The following is a 23559-nucleotide window of genomic DNA, read 5'->3' on the forward strand; positions in this document are numbered from 1 at the left end:
AGACATGGATCTGTCTCAATACTTAACAAATGCCATTTGTATGTCAGAGGTGGTGTCTTCTAAAAGGTGAATCAATGAATTATAAAAAGGCTAAGGAAAGCTGAATGAGAATTTTTTTTACATGAAGATCGAAATTATTTTTCAAAATTCTGTTAATATTCATTTATTTTTTCCTTTCTCTACTAACTTATAAAAAAGAATATCTACTTGGTTGCTAAGAAAATATTATCTTTACACTATCCATTCTAAAACATTTTTAACCACTCTAATTGCCAAAACTAAATGCAAAAAAATTAGAATTTTTTTGCTATTGAAAAGGGAAAAGTTCTAGACTGAGTCAAAATTAGGGGTGAGTAGGATGCCACCTAGTGTTTAACACTGAGAGAGACCACAAAAATTGTTAATACTATTGTAAGACTATAAAGATTTAATATTAGAAAATTCTACTCTCTGTGGTATATATGTACATTTTCTGAGAAACAAAACCACACGTTAGCCCTGAAGACTAGTAACTCATACAGTCATTCAACTTAGAGCCTTGGCAATCCAACTCCAAGCCATTCTTTCTCTTGAGCATATCTCGTATTTTTTTGGTAACCCCTGCATAAGCCAGTGTTGGGCACATAGTCTATGTGTTCTGAAGAAAGAGGGTTATTTGATTCTGATTGATATTATTCTCATTTTGTCAGGTGCCATCATGGAGAAAGAGGCAACCGAACTTCTTGGGTTGAAGATGTGCAAATTTATTCCAAAACACACTCGAAATCTGGCAAATGAGTTTCGATGTTATGTTAATTATGATTCTGGACTGAATTCTGAAGTTAATGGTTCATAGCATCATAATACAAGGGACTGTCCTAAATAAAATTCTATTTCTTTGAACCCATTCATAGGGTATCTCCACCATTATATTTTCTTGGCTAGATTTGATTATAAAAAAATCTTGCCATCTTTTAAATTTATAAATCATATTAAAATGCATTTAATGTTTATTTTCTTAAAATTCTTCACTAGCTTAAATTCATAAAAAGTTCTTTGTCCCTATACAATGAGAACTCAGGACTTTTCATTTTTGGTAGAATTGTCATTTTTATTATATTTAGCTTGACCTATCTGTGAGCAGTTGATATTTTCCTAGTTATTTAAATCTGATTTTGTGTGAGATTTTATAGTTTTTTTCATAGTTTCTGAGTCTGCCTTGGCAGGTAGACTTCCAAGTATTTTATATTTCTGAAGTTATTTTAAATGGAATTTCTCTTTCTAGCTCTTTTGCTGTATCTTGCTAGTCATATAGAAATGTTGATGATTTATGAGGGTTTATTTTATATCCTTCGACTTTTCTAAAGTGCTAATTATTTCTAGTAGTTTTTTAGATGATTTTTTGGAATTCTCTAGGTATACCATCATGTCATCTGCAAAGAGTGAGAATTTTGTCTCTTCCTTCCCTATTCTAATTCCTTCGATTTCTTTTTCTTCTCTTATTGCTAAAGCTAACATTCTTAATACAATAATGAATAGTAGTGGTGATAATGGGCATCCTTGTTTCACCCTTGATCTTATTAGGAATGCCTCTAGCCTATTCCTGTTGCATATAATGCTTGTTGATGATTTCAGATAGATACTGCTTATTATTCTAAGGAACAATCCATTTATTCCTGCACTCTCAAGTGTTTTTAGTAGGAATGAGTTCTGTATTTTGTCAAAAGCTTTTTCAGGATCTTTTGATATAATCATATGATTTCTGATAGGTTTCTTATTGATATAATTAATTATATAAATATATTATATCTATATATCAATATATATTAATTATATATTATATATAATTAATTATACTAACAGTTTTCCTAATATTGAACCAACCCTGCATTCCTGGGATAAATCCTACTTGGTCATAGGTGTATCATTCTAGTGATAACTTGTTGTAATCGTTTTGCTAAGATTTTATTTAAGATTTTTGCATCTATCAGAGAGATGGGTCCATAATTTTCTTTCTCTGTTTTAAGTCTTCCTGGTTTAGGTATCAGCACCATATTGGTGTGATAGAAAGAGTTAGGCAAGTTCTGTCTTCAAAGAGTTTATATAGAATTGAAACCAATTGCTCCTTAAATGTTTGATTGAATTCACTTGTGAATCCATCTGGCCCTGGAGATTTTTTTCTTAGGGAGTTCAATAATGACTTGTTGAATTTCTTTTTCTGAAATAGGGTTGTTTAGGTATTAAATTTCCTCTTCATTTAACCTGGGCAACTTGTATTTTTGTAAATATTCATCCATTTCACTTAGATTGTCAAATTTATTGGCATAGAGTTGGGCAAAATAATTCTGAATTATTACTTTAATTTCCTCCTCATTGGTGGTGAATTCACCTTTTTCATTTATGATGCTAGCAATTTAGTTTTCTTCTTTTTTTAATCAAATTGATCAGAGGTTTATCAATTTTATTGATTTTTTAGGGCTTTTCATTTCTAAGGAGTGACCCATCAGCTCCATTCTAGTACAATTCAAGTTGTAGAGGATGGAATTAGACTAAGGGGACACTACTTCTTTCTATTTGGCTTTGTGGAACAGAAGGGGACAGGGTCAGTCTCAATTGGCAAGAATCTAATTCCTTTAAATTGCAACGCCATTTTATTCCCTTGAAGAAAGAATAGAAATGAAAATTTTTATGAGTTGTCAGTACTGTGTGATATAACGATAGGAATTATTTGTAATAACCACATGCTTATAAGCAAATTGGAGTTTGTTAAAAAAAATTGTTTGAAAATCTTGTATGTAGACTAAAGATTTACCTTTTAATTTTTAAAGATGATATAATAGAGAGCAAGGCTTCCCATTTATTCATTCCTAGAAGAAAGTTTATTGTTATGCCACTTTATTATGTAACAGATAGAATTTAAAGTAGGAATTGGAATAAAGGCTCCCAGAGCTTATAAAAACTAAATCTTCCCTGCAAGGTTCTAGGGGAGGGGTAGTCCCTTAGAAACTAAGACTTTCTTTTCAGTGCTATTACCTCAAGCCCCCATTTCCAATATGTTCTCCCAAGCATGTCACCAAGTGATTAGCACTTCAATATCATTTAATCAATTAGTTTTTAATGAAGGAATTTTTTAACTGAGAAAATATTAGAGAATAGAATAGAAATATAGTTTTCCCCAAATTCAGGAATTTATACTACTGCTGTCCTTGAGAAAAAAGGGCTCAAATTTAAAATGGTTGGTATAATGCATTCACCCCCATCCCCATCACCATCACCAAGTGTACTTCTGAATGTGACATAGAGACTGTTTAGAGTTGCCCCCTTACTGGAAAAAACTAGCCATTAGGGTTGTGCTATTTACTGGGATGTTGCCAAAATCTGTGTCATAGATGCCTCTCACTGAACCTCATGTGACTCACTTTTCCAAACTTTCTAAATTTACAGGTGACAGCTTAGTCCCCTCTACCTCTGATACTTTTTCACCTCTGACAGGAAAGAATAGACACCCCCCCCCAAATCCAGAAGAAACAGCAGAGTCATGTGCTCATGGCTTTAGTCAACCAGGAGGAGACAAATAACTTTGCTCTTTCTCTCCCCACCCAGTCCTTTCCTCCTCATTCTAATGCAGCCAAGCAGGGGATGGGGGGCAAGGGGAAGGAAGTGGAAATTTTTATTATGCATATTCAGTTCCAGCTCAACAGCAAGTCAAAAAAGCACTAATAGTGCACTAGAACTAGAATCTTGTAACTTCTCAGACCTTGGAGCAGGGTCTTTTCATCCATTATGTATGGCTGAAGACAGGCTTGTCTAGCTTTTAATGATGATTGTGGTACTTTGTAAATGAAGAAGATCATGACATCATATGCACGATGGTATGACATGCACATTATGTTGATTTTAGTAAGGGGAGTATTGTGCACTGCCTTTTCCGGAACCATTATCACTGCATGGCCTAATTTCATAAGAAACAGGACTTCAGGAGATAGCCTCGATGCTGTAGGAATCTTTGACCTTATAGATGTGAATCCCTCCCGTATCAACGAGGCTCCACAGTGCTTCAGCCATGCTAGGCAAAATGCCAGGATGATTTTCTGGTGAAAATATAATATATTCAAATATCTCTCTGGTTTAATGGTGTACTGCATTCTGTCCCTGGAACTAGACTTAGGTTTCCCTGAAGTTGCCTGGTAGGTCATGGGAATAACACCACCCTATCTAATTGGCATTGTATATGGTCAGAACTCAACTGTATCTGATCATCTTCGATCTCTAACTTTCATTCTTAGTTAATGAAAGCATTCTTGACAAATGCTTTCACTCTGGTCCTCCTTGTGTGGGTCCAAGAATTACCCTCCAGTAGAATATGAATACCCCTAGCCATCCTTCTTAATCATGGCCCCAGTCCAAAAGTCAACAAAATAGAACCAGGGTCCTATTCCATTATTCCTAGCTAAGCTATCCAGTCGACTTGGGCTACAAGAGTATATGGCAGACATATACTGTGCAAAGTTGAAGGATATGACTACCACTGACTAATAATCTTTTCTTAAAAGCAAACTTTTCCTATTAATAGCATAGTGCAGTGAAAAGAGTGCTTGTCCCAGATTCTAAGGGCTAAGTGCTCACTGATGGAGGACCTGTGTTTTCTTAGTGTTAATTGTTAGAGCAAAATTTGCACAAGCAACAATCTCAACTTCAGAGGCTGCATTAAGTGTACAATCATCTGCAAACAGATGATCATGCACCAACACTTCCTACACTTTGGTCTTGGCTTGTAGCCTTTAAGGCCACTTAAACTTCCAATGCCTCAGTCGCATTATGTATAAAATGAAGGAACTGGATTAAATAATAAGGTACCTTCTAGGCTTTAAATGTATGATCCCATAATTCCTCACCAATAGTTATTTATATTACATATTGTTCTAGAAGCAGTAGGGGGGATGCCATTGATGATTTTTGAGTAGAAAAATAATATGGTCATATATGTGTTTTAGGAATATCAATTTGTCAAGTATATGATGGATGGATTGATTAGAGGCAGGAGAGATGCAAAGAGAGTTGCAAAAAGGTTAAATAAATGTAAGAATTTCTAGGTAATTTGATAATTTTATTAGTAAGCCTGGCATGTTTATTAATAAAAAGAGGTGAGTGGAACTCTTGAATGCCCCAAAATCTCTCATAGTGGTGTACTCACAGTTTATATTCTTTTGGGGGAACAGGTGTTCCTGGGAGTGGCAATTAACTCTTAATTGGCTAACGATAACAAAATAGATATAATGAGAAGTAGGTTATATTGCAATGAGGATCTTGAGGATGTGACTTGGATCACCTAAGTCTTAGTCAAAAGGATTTATCAACTTCCATATCATCTGTCTGACAAAAGGAAGAATCCATATTTTTCCAGACCTATCTGAATAAACAGAATAAGCAAGAATCGTGTTCATTTGGATAAACTTAGAATTTCTTTTACTGTTTTTTTATTACATTTTAGCCAGAGTAAGCCTTTGCTTAAGATTTCCCACACTGGTTGATTTCTGGATGGAGTAGAAAAGGGCAAAAACATTGTTCCTAATTTAATAATGTTATTAATACAAGAGAGAAATAATCATTTCTCTCACCAGGTAACATGTGAATAGAATATAATAAGAGAGAAATAATGATAAAAGAACAAATCAGAGAGGATCATCTATTTAAAGCCTTGAAAGGACCTTAAAAATTCATCTAATCAAATAACAACACAGTGTTTTGCAAACCTTATAGCACTGTATAAGTGGTAGCTGTTAATATTTTTGTCAACCAAAAATATTTTACAGAGAGGAAAGTGAAATCAAGTGGAAAGTTGAGGATTCAGAACCAGGTCTTCGAATCAAACTCTAGAACTCTCCACTCTTGGTTTGTTCTTGTCCTTTGTTATCAAAAAAAGACCCAAATAACATCATGTTTGAGACAAATTACAGTGTGTCTGACTGGCTGATAAGCTTGGAATGCCCTACCACAGGTCAGCACAAACAGTACATGTGAACATTTGGCTTAGGTACTCTAAACTTATGTATGTCACATTTCTTTTGAGTTACTTCAATTCTGCCCTTCTCATAGCAGCACCTACTGATGAGGGCACACCATGCTGGGTGGTCCTGTACCAGTGTCTCCCATGTTGCACAATCAATTCCAAAGGTCTTAAGAGAGACCTTCAGGTATACCAGTATTGCTTCTTCTGACCCCTTTGTGAGTGCTTGCCCTGTGTGATTTCCCCATAGAATAGTCTTTGTCAAACATATTTTTGACATTTTAACAACATGATCAGCCTATTGTAGTTGTACTCCCTGTAGTAATGTGGGAGTGCTAGGCAGTTTAGCTTGAGAAAGGACTTCAGTGTCTGGTATCTTTTCCTGACATGGCACTGGTAGACTGTCCTGGATTCACAGGTGTATAGCAATGAGGTCCGCACAATGGCTCTGTAGACCTTCAGTTTAATTATCAGTCTAATACTTTCTCTCCCACACTTTCTTTTGGAACTTCCCAAATACTGAGCTAGTTCTGGCAATGCAAATGTCAACCTCATTGTCAATGTATAGCTCCCTGGAAAGAACACTGCCAAGCTTATCCAAAGTATTCAGAACTCCATTTGTTGCAATCAGTGTTCCACATATGGATGGTGTGGTGCTGGCTGATGGAGCACCTGTGTTTTCTTAGTGTTGTTAGACCAAAATTAGCACAAGCAACAAAGAATGGATCCATACTTTGTTGCACCTCAGCTTCAGAGGCAGCATTGAGTGTACAATTATCTGAAACAAAAGATCATACACCAACCCTTCCTCCTCTTTGGTCTTGGCTTGTAGCCTTTTCAAGCTGAAGAAGTTGCCATCAGTGCAGACCATGAGGCCATGTTCATTCTCAGTGAAGACATTTGATAACATGGCTGAAAATACCATGCTAAAAAGTATGGGAGCAAGGACACATCCTTGTTTTATTCCATTGATCCACATACAGAATCCAGGCAAGCATGCTGTCATGAAATTGAAATACAATACTGATGAACCAAATTTTGACATAGTTTTCCGTAAATCCTCATGTCTCACAGTATCAAAGGCCTTGGTCAGATCTACAAATTTTGTATATAGATCTCTGTTTTGCACCTCTGCTTTGCATTTTTCCGGAGTTGTATGGCAGCAAACACTATATTGATGGTTCCTTAACCCTTTCTGAAACCATACTGGCTCTCAGGGAGGTTACCCTTTTCCAGCTGAAGGATCAGCCTATTGAGAAAAACTAGCAGGAATCTACCCAGCAATGACTAAAAGAAAAATACCCTTAGGTCTTCTGTTTACTAAATGCAATAAAACTTCTTGGATGCACCCTCAAAGCAAACATTGGCATCTATTAGACTATGTGATGTAAGGAGAAGAAACAGACAGGATGTGAGAGTGACAAAGGCAGTGTGTGGTGCAGAGTGCTGGACTGATCACAGACTCATCTCTGAGCTAAATATATTCAACCAAAGCGTTGACTCTAAATCAAAACAACTTCTAGAAGACTTAAATGTCATGAGATTAGAATGTCTCACTGAGCAGGAACAGTTTGCTGTTAACTTAGAGGGAAAACTGAACCAACACAGAGTTGGCAACAGGGAGCAGAAAAACAGTGGGCAGCTTCAGAGATCTGGTGTACAGCACTGCATTTTCTTATCTGAGCCATAACACTTGCAAACATCAAGACTGGTTTGATGAAAATGATGGGTAAATACAAATGCTGCTAAATGATAATCAAGAACTTCACAGGATTTGCCAGCAGGATAGTTCATCTATTTCTAAGAAGACAGCATTTAATTCCATCAAAAGTAAAGTACAAGGGGCAGCTAGGTGGCACAATGGATAGAGTACCATCCCTGGAGCAAGGAACAATGGAGGCCAACAGTTTATACTGTTCTCCATAACTATCATTCCTGGGTGAAAATATCATACCCTTTGGAAACAACTATGTGGTCATCTGAATAAGAAAAGAATTTTGAAAACCTTCAGCGCATAAATATTAGTTATTATCTAAATATTTCAAATACCAAAATAAGTTACTTTGAACAGTTTAATAGGATATTTAAGAGAACAGAATTTTGCTCCTGCATTATAATACATTATCATTAAATGCTATTCCCTAAAGAAAATTCTCTGATTTTTAAAAGAAACAATTCTTTATACCACAGATATCATCTTTCTCTTGATGCAAATGTAATTCCAGCTTAAATAGCCTCTCTAGCAGTAAGGCTTTGCTTGTTGCTAATGTGTTCTCAAGAAAACAGAAAATCTTGACACTGATAGTTTAAATGTCATCACTGAAGGAGTCTATTAGAGTCTCTGAGAAAAAACTAACTTTCCTAAAGAGATTTGTTGTAAGGGACTGACAGTTAAGTACCATTGGCTATGAGTCTATTAACTCTTATCTTTGAGAATGTCTGAAGAGACATTTGAAAGAATAGAGTTTAACTGCAGACAAGTGAATTTAACTATCTTGTTCTACTGAAAATTGACCTGACTTAACTCTTATTCTGTGGACAAGACATTCAGTCTCTATGGGCTTCAATCTTCTCATCTGTAAAAATAATATGGGTGAATCATATAACTTATAAGACCATTTTTTTCTTAACTAACATTCTGTGACTTTAAATTCCCATGGGAACGTAGGAACTTACAGAAGGAAATATCAAAGGAATCTTCTATGTTATAATTGTGGAAATATCACAAAAGTTCAGAATCCAAACTAACTTTGTTGTAATGGAAGAAAATTTAAATATTTATATATATATGTATATTTACATGTAAATATAAATATAAAATATAAATTTGCTTCTGAGCTTTCCAAGGATAGATTAAAGATCCTTTCTTTTCTTATTCAGATGACCACATAGTTGTTTCCAAAGGGTATGATATTTTCACCCAGGAATGATAGTTATGGAGAACAGTATAAACTGTTGGCCTCCATTGTTCCTTGCTCTACAAATACAGTTCAATCTAAGGTCCTGTGCCACTTAGGACTCTGACTAAACTATAGCTTTCAGACAAGTAGCTGATGTGGCACCAATAGGGGACTTCCCTATCACCAGGGAGGCAAAGCAATGAGGTGATATGGACCACTAAAATTGCCTAATTGAATTGTCTAATAAAGAATGAGGAACAGAGAAGGAGAAAACTTAATTCTAACAGCACCACGATATTAAAAAAGCTGGAATGGAGAAGACAGTGAATCTCTAAGTTAGTTAAGCCTTAACATTACATATATCCTTAGGTTTGGGGCCAAATCATTTCACAACAAAGGGGAAGTCAAGGATTTTACTACAAGATTCTTTTTCTCTCCAATGAAAAAATTAGGTAAGATAAATCCAGAAATAAATGAACGTTGCCAAAGCCAACACATGTTTATCAGTATTAAAACATTAACACTTGCACAAAAATATTCATAGCAGCCCTGTTTGTGGTGGCAAAGAATTGGAAATCAAGTGAATGTCCATCAATTGGGGAATGACTGAACAAATTGTGATATATGCATGCTATGGAACACTATTGTTCTATTAGAAACCAGGAGGGATGGGAATTCAAAGAAGCCTGGAAAGATTTGCATGAACTGATGCTGAGTGAGATGTGCAGAACCAGAAAAACATTGTACACCATAACAGCAACATGGGAGTAATGATCAATCTTAATGGACTTGCTCATTCCATCAGTACAATAGTCAGGGACAATTTTAGGGTATCTGTGACAGAGAATACCATCTGTATCCAGAAAAAGAACTGTGGAATTTAAACAAAGACCAAAGACTTTTACTTTCAAATTTAAAAAAAGTTGTCTTATGTACTACATAATTTTGTTATCTCTAATATTTTATTTTTTCCTCAAGGATATGATTTTTCTCTTAACACATTCAATTTTGATCAGTGTATAGCATGGAAACAATATAAAAATTTTCAGATTGTCTTCTGTGGTGGGGAGGTGGGAAGGAAGGGAGAGTGGGGGGAAATTGTAAAATTCAAAACATTACAAAAATGATAGGCAGAAATTACTATTGTATATAATTGGAAACAAATGAAATATTTATTAAAAACCATTGATTGAATAAGATTTCTAACCTTTATAATTCTGATGAACACCAGATGATTCTCAATCTAAAAATGTAGCCTGAGGCTTTATTGCCCATTTCATCATTATTGGAAATCCTTATTTAGTTTCTCTCCCCCCCCCCTTTCTACTAATGTCTCTGTCCCTCAAAATTAAGATAAAGCTGGGTTTATTTATTTTTTTAGTTTTTTCAAGGCAATGGGGTTAAGTGACTTGCCCAAGGTAATTATTAAGTGTTTGATGCTGGATTTGAACTCAGGTACTCCTGGATTCCAGGGCCAGTGCTCTATCCACTGTACCACCTAGCTGCCCCCTTGGGTTTATTTTTAAAGTGAATTGGAAAAAAAGCCCATCATATTCCAGTTGTCTAACCTTCTTATGGTTGCTTATAACCCAGATAGAGAAATTTTCTTTTTAATTTTTTAAAGGTATTTATTTATTTTTAGGTTTTTTTGCAAGGCAATGGGGTTAAGTGGCTTGCCCAAGGCCACACAGCTAGGTAATTAGTAAGTGTCTGAGGCTAGATTTGAACTCAAGTACTCCTGACTCCTGGGCCAGTGTACTGTGCCACCTAGCTGCTCCCAGATAGAGAAATTTCTAATTCTTTTCTACTGATACTTTATAGCCAATGCCTTATATTATAATACTCCTTCCGGAACCATATTGACAAAACAAGGCATTGTACATCAGCCCTTTGGAGAAGGGTAACTGTCTACAGCTGGGCAATATACTCAACATTCCCCAAGTTCCTAGACTCTTGCCAGTGACTGAGATGAAACAGATTCCTGGAAAGGAGTATGTGAGAAAACCTTCACAAATGTGAGTTGGGAGAAGCTATATTGACTGCTTCTTCAGAGTCATTAGAAATGTTGAAGATGAGGCAGCATGGAAATTGGGTCTAAGAAAGAAAAACAGGTATCTTATGTATGCCTTAGGGACTTAATTGAACCTGCATTGTTGACTCACTGTTAGCCTGAAGGATAAGATTGTGGTCTTTCTCACTCTCTCCCCCAATTTATTCATCACCTCCTTACTGTTTCCAAAGTTCCTCCCAAGCTGTTTGGGAAAAAAAAAAGATGGGTTTTGGAAACCTTATTCTTTTCCTAAAAGCTTGTTTTTAATCTTAACCTCTGATAAAGATAATTTTCCAATCAAAAAGTAGATTTTTGATCATTTAAGTGCATATAGAAATAAGGAGAGGGGAGAATTTCCTTGTTCAGAAACAGTTCAGCAAAAGTATGCTGAACAAAGGCAGGGAGAGAGAAAGTATTATATTCTGAAAGCCAACCAGAAGTATCCAAGACCAATATAAAGATACCCCTAAATAATTGTGAACTCAGAAAATGCTCATTATATTAGTAAAAGTTGTTGCATCTTTTCAAATAGCTATTGCCTGGGGGAGAGGATGTAAATAAAGATGTTAGTGTCAGTTTAACATCTGGTCAACTTTGCATGAATGGTAGTTATCATAACAGTGCTACCATAGCAACATGGCAGCGCTGCTTGAATGTGTTCACAAGCTCTACCTAGTGGCTAGACTTTTATACATACAAAGACTTGCTTTCCGGATGCCTGGGGGTCCCCCAAATCATATAAACACATAAATCCAATTTTATTTCATATGTTCATGTATACAACTAACTTACATTATTCTGACTTTTCATCTAATTTCTAATTTTCCATCATTTAACTGTTTGTGAACATCTTCACTAGAAAATGAATTGAGGCAGACAAACTCAAGATGCCAAACTACTTTGTGACTTGCCAAGGATTCTGATAGAAGGTTGGGCTGGGAAAGTTGAAACCATAGCATTAACTAAAAGGAGTCTATATGATTTCTACCCTTGAAGAGAATCCTTTAAAAAAAACCCAGAGATTATATTTTCTTCATCCTTGTATCGTGTGCCTAACAGAGTATCCCTTCTACATCATGACCTTCCCTATATATCACAGTCAACATAAGAAATTCAATGAGAATTTGTGTGTGTGTGGGGGGGGTTGTAAAAGCTGCAGACTACACACAAATACCAACAGATGATACAGAAGAAGTTTAGAAATTAGTGCATATAATATCAACATATTTTATCTTGTTTTGCCATACTAGACATCTTTTAAAAAAAATTTGCAGTGGGGTTAAGTGACTTGCCCAAGGTCACATAACTAGGCAATTTTTAAGTGTCTGAAGCTGGATCTGAACTCAGGTCCTGACTCTGTGGCTGGTGCTCTATCCACTGCACCACCTAGCTGCCTCCTAGAGGTCTTCTCTAATAAGAAGGGAAGGTCAAAAAATTTTATTTGGATTTTCTAGTTCTCAGGGGCATTGAGCTTCAAGCCTTGGAGATATGGGAGAGATAACTGTATTGCTATGTAGATATTTAGTGAGTGTTGAATGAATCTATAAATTTCCATTATTTTAATTTCCAGTTCCTGAGTTTGATTCTTAGAGTTGGGCATATATCTGTGACTTCAATTTCAATTCCTGAGATTCTGTGAAAGTTGTTTCTCCTTAGCATGAATAATTAAAAAATAGTGGTATGGGCGGCTAGGTGGCGCAGTGGATAAAGTACCGGCCTTGGAGTCAGGAGTACCTGGGTTCAAATCCAGTCTCAGACACTTACTAATTACCTAGCTGTGTGGCCTTGGGCAAGCCACTTAACCCCATTTGCCTTGCAAAACCCTAAAAAAAAATAGTGGTATGTGCAAAAACCATATCTATGTCAGGCATACCAATTGAATAAGGCTAATTTTTGTTGCTATAACTAAAACAATGAAGAGGTAAGGAAACTGTCCCTCATTCTACATGATTGTAGAACACATTAAATGGCAAGCTAAACAGTATCTGCTTTGATAGTTGTATTGAATCACAATATAGAATGGTATATGACCATATTGTTCAGCTGATGAGCACTGACTTGAGTAATAAGTCCTTAAGAAGTGGGTTGCTTGGTTCTTGTCCTTTCTTATCAAAGAAGACTAAAATGACATCCCCATGTTAGAGACAAATTACAATGTGTCTAACTATGACTGATCAAACCAATACGAGCTCAAAATACTCCAGCACAGGTCAGACACAAGTGGTCCATGTAAATTTACAACTGGGGTGAGTTCGCTAAGTTGGCACATCTCAGGCTTCCTATAAGTATTTCATTCTACTTTGTTCATAGAGCACTACACCCTCTCTGACAAGGACATGCCATGTTGGGAAGTTCTGTGCCAGTGTCTCCATGCTGCAAGAGAGACCTTGAGAGTTTCCTGGTATCACTTTTTCTGACCCCTTTCCCCCAACCATGAGCACTTGCCTGTGTGAGTTCGCCATAGTCTTTTTTTGGCAAGCTTATGCTTGCTTGTTTGGCATTCAAATAATTTGACCAGCCATTGGAGTTAACATCCTCTATTGTCCCCAAGACGCATCTGTCTGTAGCCCTTAAGAAGACTCATTTTGGAAACTACCACCTTCATCATTAACTCTACTATTACACTCTTCAGAACTCACTGTAAAGTACAATTCTGAGATTAACAGTGTCACCAAATTTTCCAACACCAAATCAAATTGCAGTTGTAATACTTCTTACCACCCTCCTTTTGGGTTTGGCTTGGCTGTTTTAGGTAATCAATTTTGCATAAAAGATGCAACTGTTAATATTTTGCAACTCAGAGTTTGAGCAAATAACCAAAACATTTCCATCTCCAGATATACAAAGCACACATACATCCAATGGCAAAAACATTTAATGAGGACATGAAACAGTGTAAATAACAAGGAAGGGAATAAAGTAAAAAAATATCCTCTATACCCATACACAAAATGCAATCTCACACATCTTTCAAGATGAGAAGATGGGATAGAAACCTGGAAAAAGTTTATGAAGTACCTACTGGGGGAACTGACCCTCAAGGGTGAGGAACTGTCAACAGGTCCCAACAGCCAGGAAGAAGTTAAGCTAACTTCTTGGGGACACAGCTGGGGTGACCCTGAAAGGTATCAGCCTGGTTCCAGTGATATCTCTTTTCTGCCTGGAATCTTTTCCAACCCTACTTCTTCCTAGCTCTGGCAGCCTTTATGCTAGACCATCTCCAAATCTGTGTTTCTACTCACTGCTCAGAGGAATCACCAGGGATTTCTTCACTTTCCTTTGAAGATTTTCCCATTTCAATCATTACCTCAAATTTCTGGCAGTTTATATTTTTTAAACATTCCACTTTTTTTTTAGGTTTTTGCAAGGCAAATGGGGTTAAGTGGCTTGCCCAAGGCCACACAGCTAGGTAATTATTAAGTGTCTGAGGCCGTATTTGAACTCAGGTACTCCTGACTCCAGGGCCAGTGCTCTATCCACTGCACCACCTAGCATTCCACTTTGAAAAGAGTACTTCAATAAAGAGAGCCCTTCTGTTGGTGTTGTCACCTTATTGTATAGTCAGATGGACTGTCTTCTGGGAAATTTTAGTCCAGAGAATTTCAGCTGAAGAGTAATGCTCTCTTGACTCCAAATATGGTAAGAAACTAAATCCTAGGGGCACATCCATTATATAGACTATACCAGACAATGTAGTTGAAAATAGTAGATAAATATGACTCATGGGTTTATTCCAATATTTAACATATTTCAAACCAAGTTACAAAAACAGTACTAACCTCTGTCCAGAAAACAGAATAGTCACAACACTGACATTAACAGTAAACTAGTCTATATTAAAAGACCCCTCCCAATTCAGTTTTCTGTTTCATGGCTCAACTTCATCTCCTCAAGGCCTGGTGAAATCCTTCCAGTTTTACCATGTAACAGAAGCCTTTTAGAAGGGACAAAATATTCCTTAGCTTTTCATTTCCAGGGATAAAAAAAAGTCAAGGGAGAAGCTGATGAGTTCTCCAATTCAGTTCGTTGTGGGTTTGTCATTGGGGTTCATCAGTAGCTTTATTCCCTGCTTGTCAATACTGGAATTGAGGCTCTCTGCCTCCTTCTCTGGTTCTGGAACACAAGTGCACCCCACGGGAATGGTCACATAATCTTCTGTGTAGACATAGCGGCCCCCAGCACAGGCTGAGGTGCGCCGCAGAATGACGGTGGGCATATACACAGGCGTACTGCGGAAATGAAAGTTCTCCTCTCCATAAAGTCCCGTCAGACAGCCCTTGCACAGACAATATGCTTCGGGCATGTATTTGGGATATCTTGTTGGATCATAGGAGATCCTGCAGAGGAAAAGAAAAACAGATTGAGTGAATGCCTTTTGATCCTCTGGAGAATATTACCAATTAGCATTCAAAATCTCTTTAGCATTGTTTTTATGGCCAGAAGAAAAAGCTGCAGGTGAAGCTGTCATGCTGTTTATTTGTCAAGTGAAAAGGACAAGCACTGGGACCATTTGCTTAATAGATCAGGAACTTTAAAAGGTCTGACCATTATTTTAGAACACATTTGTAGTGAACATATGCTCCAGCCTAAGCCTTCAAATCATGCTAAATATCATGTCACCTGCCTTTCACTAAATTTTAAAGGTCTCAAGAAGGTGGGAATTGTATATATTGGTGACCTGAACCCTTGGGCATCCAGAACTATTTTTCTGTATGCTAGTTTTTAAAAACTGTTATGGTTTGCTAATCAATCTACATACAAGGCACAATAGGAACATTCACACACCCTCCACAGGGCTTCTAGTGTTTGCAATAGACAGTGCAGAGTCCACCTCCTGTACCACTGCAGCTTTTTAAATTTTAGCAGAAATGCACAAAAAAAATAAGAATTTGCCAATATAAAAACAGAGAAATAGCATGCATACTTTAAGTCTATGGGTATAAGCTCAGGAGAGGGAATTATTTGGCAGAAACAGATTGCTGAGACCAGGGGCAATTGGCTAATGTTCATTCTGAATTGGAATTAGCCAGAATGCAAAGTAGAATCCAGGTTAGCCAGAAACAGAATGCTGAATCTGGGTTATCCAAAAGGATGTTGATGATGGCAGAGAAGAGTTTGCGATGAGACTCCTAGTCAATGTTCATGATATGAACGTGACTCACGTAGTGAGAAACAGCTGGGACATCTTCACTGAGACCACCACAAGTTGACAGCCCTTTTGTCAGACTGCCAATGTTGGAAGCCCCTCCTCTTTGAAGAAACGAAAGCTGCATCTAGGGAACTCTGTATAGACCTGACTACTTAAAAAAAAGAATATTGTATTTTAAACTTAATGCTGAATTTCCAGTATCCCCTTGTTCTCCCTTTTTCTGGTCAGCACAAAGAATCAAATATCAGTATTTGAAAAACACTGACAAAAGAGGAAATCTAATAATCTGGCTGAATGATTTATTTCATAGGACAAAATGGGGAATCATACCCTGTTCCTCAGACTTCATGCTCCAGTCCTACCACTACAAACCAGAAGACAACCAAAGATGCTTCTGAACTCAAGATGTAGACTTTTCCACATGGTAGGGTGCCTCCTTGACACCCCTTCCTGTGCTGAGTTCTTTCCAATTTTCCTCATTCCTTTCAGATGTCATGGAGGTATCAAATTCCCCCAACTCTTTATTTCCATTTGGTTTGCCATTGTTTAAACTTTGAATTTCTAGATGCTCTCTGAAGTCTCTTCCAACTTTAAATCTATGATCCTCAAATTATCAAATGGAAAGGTGGTTGAATTGATTTGAAAGTTCTCTCTAATTAAGATTGCCTGAAACATGCTGTGCATCCTTTGTTTGCATCCTTCCATATGCTCACTACAGAGGTTCACTTACCATGCCAAGGGAAGGGGACATCCTCACCTTTGAAAAGAATAGTAGCACCTTTCTTGTAAAGTTCAAAAAATTGGGGGGATAATTTTTGTAAATATGTTTTGTAAAATATTTTGTTAAAAATAGGGAAAATAATTAATAAATATTTGTGAAAATACTTCCAACAATGTCCAATATGAAATACATGTTGTATAAATGTTTATTCCCTTCCCCTTCCTCTTCCATCTCCCTCTTTGTGTGAGTACCAGTGGAACATTGGCTATCCACCTATCATGATTTACTCTAATCAATGACATCACATGAATTACTCTAATCATCTTTTCTACCTATCATCATGATTCATTGATTCCATCTAGTACTCCTCTTCACTAAAGTTCCTCCTTGGTTTTGCTTCAGCCTACTCATTCACACCATATACTTCTCCATTGCCTTCTGAATGATTTTCATTTAAAATTTTGTAGAGACTGTTGTATTCCAAGTCTTTCTATGATTCAAAAATACTTAGTAGAAAGTTGATATTAAAAAAGACAGGTTTTGGTTATTAAATAAATCTTGCAGTTTCTTAAATGCAATCCATTCCATTCTCTTAGGCTTCACTTCCAAATTCAAGACACAAAAAAAAAAAAGGTTAAGAAATCTAGGATTAGGGGCAGCTAGGTGGCACAGAGAATAAAGCACCAGCCCTGGAGTCAGGAGTACCTGGGTTCAAATCTGGTCTCAGACACTTACTAATTACCTAGCTGTGTGGCCTTGGGCAAGCCACTTAACCCCATTTGCCTTGCAAAAAACTATTTAAAAAAATCTAGGATTAGAACATTAAGCTACTTTTGTGATTTTTTTTAAAAGAAGTTTTTATTGATGGTTTCTATTTTTTAAATATCAATATGCTTATCCCTAGTAGCTAATCATTTACTCTCCTTGAGAACCATTCCATATAACAAAAAAATATACTTTAAAGAAGAAAAAAATCAGGACAACTGATTGATACACGTCTGAAAGCATGTGCAATGTATAACCACTGGGGACCTCCCACCTCTATAAAGGAGTGAGATGGAGCTGTTATCTGATATCTCTTCAATGGAATCCTGCTTGATCTTCATAATTTTGTTACATTCATTTTTATTTTTTTGGTGTGTGATTGTTTCTATTTATTTTTTTAGGCATTGTACATATTGTTTTCTTGGCCCTACTAAGTTCATAATTTCTTATAGTACGGAATTGTTTCATTGCAATTATGTATCACAATTTATTTATTCATTCCCCAGTTAATGGGGACTTTGTTTCCAATACTTTGCTGCCATAAAAAGTGCCACTATAAATATTTTGGTGCCTATGAGGACTTTCCTTATTAATGACTTTCTTGGAGTATTAACCCTGTAATAAGATCTGTGGATCACAGCTTATAGACATTTTGGTCCCTTTATTTGCATAAGTCCAAATGCCTTTTCAAAACAGTTGTGCTATTTCACAGTTACACCAACAGTTAATTAGTGTGCCTATCATTACATAACTCCTCCAATTTTTGTTATCTCTGACAGTTTGGAGAGTATAAGGTAAAATGTCAGGGTTGTTTTGGTTTGTATTTCTTTTATTATGAGTGATTTGGGGCATTATTTCACCTGGTTATGAATACTTGGCAATTTTTCTTTTGAGAATTGTTCATACCTTTGGATAAGTGCTCATAAATTTGACCACTTGTCTGTTGAGGAATAGCTATTGTATGTACTTATTCATTGTTTATACACATTGGTTATTAAACTTTTGACAGAGAAATTTGATGCAAAGATTTTTTATTTTTCCAATAAGTCAGTTCTCTTCATAGGTATTATTTATTAATTTTGTATAGAAGCTTTTTAGTTTCATGTAATCAAAGTTATTTATTTTATCTTTTATAATTACCTCAATTTCTTATTTGGTTAAGAAGACATGTCCTACCCATCATTATTAGAGATATATGATCTGCTATCCTAATTTTTTGGAGGATCTTTAATATTAAGATTCTATTTCCATTTAGAATGTATTATAAAATATGGTATAAAATACTGGACAAAGTCTAATTTCTGGCAAATTGATTTCCTGGGTTTTTTCCAGCAATTTTTAGCAAATAAGGAGTCTTTTTTTCTAGATAATTTATGTTTTCCACTTTATAAATACTGGATTATTGAATACCATTGTGAGCTATTTGACTCCACATGTTCTTTGCATTTTAATATTTATATATTAATATTAAATGTTTTACCATTTGGTATTGAAAGTAACTTTGAGACCTTACCTCATACCTTGGTTGAGTGTTTGATTGTTTGATTATCTTTCATTCTTGAAGAGGACCAAAATGACTTCACTATGTTAGAGTCAAGTTACAGTGTGTTTGACTTGTGACTGATCAGATCAATAAAAGTTCAAACTATTTTACCACAGGTCAAGAACAAATAGAACATGTGAAAATCTAAGGTGGATTCTCTAAATCTGAGTCTCACATTTCTTTTGAAATATATCAGATTGTCAAAGATAATAAAAGTGGAAAGTGACAAATGTTGATAAGGTTGTAAGAAAATGGGTACACCGATACACTGTTGGTGGAATTGTGAATTGTTCCCACTATTCTGGAATGAAATTTGCAACTATGTTCAGAAAGCTACCAAACATTTACCAAACTAAGTTTTGACATAACTCTATCACTACTAGGCTTATATTCTAAAGAAATCAAGAAGAGTAAAAGGTTCTACAGGTACAAAAATATGTATTTACATTTATCTATCTATCTATACACCCACATATGTGCATACATATATGGTATATTATACACACACACACACACACACACATTCCTTTCATGGTAGCCAAAAAACTGAAAACTAAGAACACGCCCTTATATTGGGGATTGATTAAATAAACAATGGTTTGTAACAAATGAATGTTAATGAAATGTACCATTAGAAATAATGAAATGAACAATTCAGAGAAAATGGGAAGGAACAGATACAGAGTGAAGTGTATGGAAATATAAACTATTTACACAATAATATTATTATAAAGAAAATCAATTTTGAAAGACTCTGTCCTGCCAAACTATGAAGCTATGCATTGGGGGCTTTATTTTTTAGATTTTTTTTTCTTATTTGTTCATTGTGTGAGAAGGTAAAGGAGGTAGTGAAAGGAACAGATTAATTTTTTAAATGCTTGGTAATTGAAAACATTAAAAAAAACTTTTTAAAAAGAAAAATATTTTCTTTTTCTCTGCCATGTTTCATGTGTATACTAGGCAAGGCATATGGGGAGGGGTTATCAGTAAAAATCTCATGTAAAAATTTTAAACTGTCTTGTTTGTCATGTCTTCTCTGTTCCCCTCCCATGTTCTCCCATTTTATCTCTTCTTCCCTGTCACTTCTTTCTTCTCATTTCCTTTCCCCTCTTTTGCTGGGAGACAGAAAACATTTTCACTAGGGCCAGAAGACTCTCCTTAGCTCTAACTGCAAGAAATGAGAGGAAGAATTCTTGCCTACTCAGAGAAAACAAATGACGAGAAAGCTCACTGTTATCCACAGCAGTTACTCTGAAGAGGTTTTGATGTCTCAGAAGCAACCATGAAACTATTGCCCATTGAGTTTTTATTTTTAACAGCATCAGAATAAAATCTCAGTGATCACCCTTACACTCCTATCTTAATGTTTAGAGAAATGTGTCATTTTCAAAGCTTATATGATCTCTTTTCTGATTTTCTTTCAAAAGACAGAAAAGGACTTAGCTGTCATCAAGGCTCAGACAGGACTCACCTTTACCTCAACAAACAAAAAATATGGTTCTGAACAAGGAGAAATCAGATCAGATTTTTTTGCAGGTGTAAGGAAAATTCCAGGAAAATAATGTCCCTGTCTTGCAGCATAATTTAGTAGGTACTTGGCATGAGAACATACTTGAAATAAATCAAGTTTTTCCTCTGAAAGCTTCAGACAACCTTCTCACTAGCCATGAATGAAGCTTGGCATGTGTGAGTGACAGCTGGCACCGCTTAATCCTAGAACAAAGGGTACATCCTCTGGGGACGATTAGAGGGGATGGAAACTGAGCTCTGAATAGAATGAGTGACAGCCAAGTCTGGGAAGAAAAAAATACAGTTCAGGAATTTTGAACTTCATAAGGAACAACTTTTAAAAAGAGATGGATAAAATTCCCTAGTGCATTCCCAGAGACAACAAGAATCTTCACAATGTAATTGATTCATAATCTGATATCAAAATAGAAGCATTATTAAGAGCAAGAACTCAACTTTTTTTTCCTATCATGGATCACTTTGACAGGCTGGTGTGCACTCAATGTTTTTAAATGCATAAAATAAAATACATAAGATTTCAAAAGAAATCAGTGATACTGAAATTCAGGTGTCAAAATATATATTATTTTTAAAAACCTCATTCATAGTCTTCAAATAATCTTTTTATTTCTTTTATATAACTTAACTCCTAGTCTTCTTTCTATTTCATTCTGAGTCCAACATTTCCATTTTTACTGCCTCTCCAGAATATACCCTACTGAACAAGCTCTATAGATTGCATATCTAACTATTTGACAATAGTGTGGATAATAGATATTCTTCATTTACCTGATTTTTTTTATTTAAATGATATACAATTCTTTTTTGAATGGTTACAGATTTCTTTCAGGAGTTTCAACATTCCAAAGCAATGTTCCAGGGTTTGATGCAACCTAAAAATCCGCACATCTGAAGACCTCACTACCTATACAGAATCCCTCTTCAGCCAAAATCCACACTGAATTTCCTCTATTAAGTCAGTGAACACTTTTGACAAGCAAGCATGTTTCATAGTTTGCCTGATACTTATGATGAGGCTCAAAGAACAATGATGCCTCTAGTTATACCTTTCAGGGAATCTTAAAAATATGCTGATACATGAATAAAGAAATACCCGGTTTGGAAGAGCTGTTTTAAGATAGTGTAAAAGGACACGCCTTCTTAAAATCCACAAAAAAATAATCACAGAGGGATTTTGTAGACTCTAAATCTTTTAGTCAATTGTGTAATGATAAAAGACATACTCTACTGCCTATTGGATCTTAGAGAGACCTTAAACTCAACTGTCCCAAACTGAATTCATTATCTTTCCTCTCAAAGACTTCTTTCAAAGCGTCATCATCCTCCTAGGCTCCATCCTCTTAGTTGCATAACCTTTCCATTATCCTATGCTCTCTTACTTTACATACCCAATGCTTGCCATATTTGCCTCTACAGAAAGTCTTCTGGCCACATTTCTTCATTCATATAGCTACCTCCCACCTTGGTTAGGTCCTCATCACCTTTTGCCTACATAATTGTTAACAGCCTCCTTGTTGATCTCCCTGCCTCAAGCTTCTTGGAACTCCAGGTTATCCTATACAATGCTACCAAAAGTGCAGATCTGATCAAGTGACCCTCTAGTTCCTCTAGTGTTTTACTCTCCCTAGGGTCTAAAACACCTCTCTTGTCTTGTAAAACTTCTTATAACTCAACCCCAACCTATCTTTTCATTTCCCCGGATGTTATTTCTCACCTTGCATGGTGTGATCTGGTCAAATTGGTCTTCTCTCCACTCCTCACACATATTGTCTCCTATATACATGCTTTTACAATGGCAAAACTTGTGCACTTACTCTCTGCCTCTATTTCATAGAGTCCCTCTCTTCTTTTAAAGTGTAGCTCAAATACCAAAGCAGGAAGTTTCTTTTGGACCCTCCAACACTAAGTACCCTCCCTCTCAAACTACCTGGTATTTAACTACTTTGTTTATTTTTGTATTTATTTAATTTATATTTATGAGGTCCATCTCTCTCTCTCTCTCTCTCTCTCTCTCTCTCTCTATATATATATATATATATATATATATATATATAAAGTATATATAGAAGAATATATATGTGTAGCATATATATACAATAAATATATAATTATATATTTACTTGTTTATGAATATACTTGTATATGAATACATAATTATATATTTACTTGTCTATGAACATAGACTATTCAAGCACACACACACACACACACACACACACACACACACTTTTTGTCTTTCTTATTTGAATGCAATAATTAGGAATTGTTTCATTGTTTATATCCCCTCCTCTCACACAGGGTCTAGCACATAATAAGCACTTAATAAATACTTGTTGATTAATCATCAAGGCTGCCCTTGGTGGAGATAATTCTCATAAAAGTTTTGTATAACTAGGAAAATTAGTGTGTATGTCCATAGTTGTTGGTATTCTTATGTTTGCCCTTTTTTTGATAATAATTCAGAGATTTTTATCCCATGCCTTTGGTATTTTCCCCTCCTTCAGGTACCTTGTGACTCTATCCTCAATGTCCTTACAGTATTGTCACCACCAGGACAGCTCTCCCCTATGTATACTTGGTCTAATCCAGGCACTTTTCCCATTTTTCTTCACTTTACAGCTGTTGCTATTCCATTTACAAGCACAACTGGCACTAGGATGTTAGTTACAAATCCAAATGTGGTGGCTTGACACTGTCCTTGATGGTGAAATGAGTTTATTATAAAAATCACAGCATATGTTTTTCATCTTTATTTGGTTTTATGTTCTTCTATTTCATCCTTAAATAAGCTAAGGATGATTTTTGCTTTATTGAGTCTCTCACTAAGCTTTATTCAAACTGATTTCATCTTCTACTCTTCTCTTCTTGATGAGGTGGTACAGTTCCTAATCAACAATCATCCTCGTCTATAAGAT

At 35.8% G+C, this 23559-nt stretch overlaps 2 protein-coding genes across 4 annotated transcripts in view; one reads left to right on the plus strand and one right to left on the minus strand.

Annotated features, from left to right (window-relative positions):
* The window catches only part of EEF1AKMT1 (EEF1A lysine methyltransferase 1), a 36954-nt gene extending 19483 nt beyond the window's left edge, over positions 1–17471 (plus strand). The window contains exon 5 of the mRNA XM_074216236.1: positions 690–17471. Within this exon, the coding sequence (XP_074072337.1) occupies positions 690–835 (146 nt within the window). The 3' untranslated portion in view covers positions 836–17471. The remainder of the gene's footprint in view (positions 1–689) is intronic.
* Positions 9820–23559, minus strand: part of IL17D (interleukin 17D) — a 28268-nt gene continuing 14528 nt past the window's right edge. For 2 of the 3 annotated variants that reach the window (XM_074216238.1, XM_074216237.1), the window contains exon 3: positions 9820–15273. In XM_074216238.1, coding sequence (XP_074072339.1) covers positions 14955–15273 — 319 coding nt within the window. In that variant the 3' untranslated portion in view covers positions 9820–14954. Of the gene's footprint in view, positions 15274–16098; positions 22637–23559 lie in introns of those variants that run through there. The other variant, XM_074216239.1, reaches the window with a different exon arrangement.

The sequence above is a fragment of the Macrotis lagotis genome, chromosome 1, assembly GCF_037893015.1.
Source record: "Macrotis lagotis isolate mMagLag1 chromosome 1, bilby.v1.9.chrom.fasta, whole genome shotgun sequence".
Classification (NCBI taxonomy): Eukaryota; Metazoa; Chordata; class Mammalia; order Peramelemorphia; family Peramelidae; genus Macrotis; species Macrotis lagotis.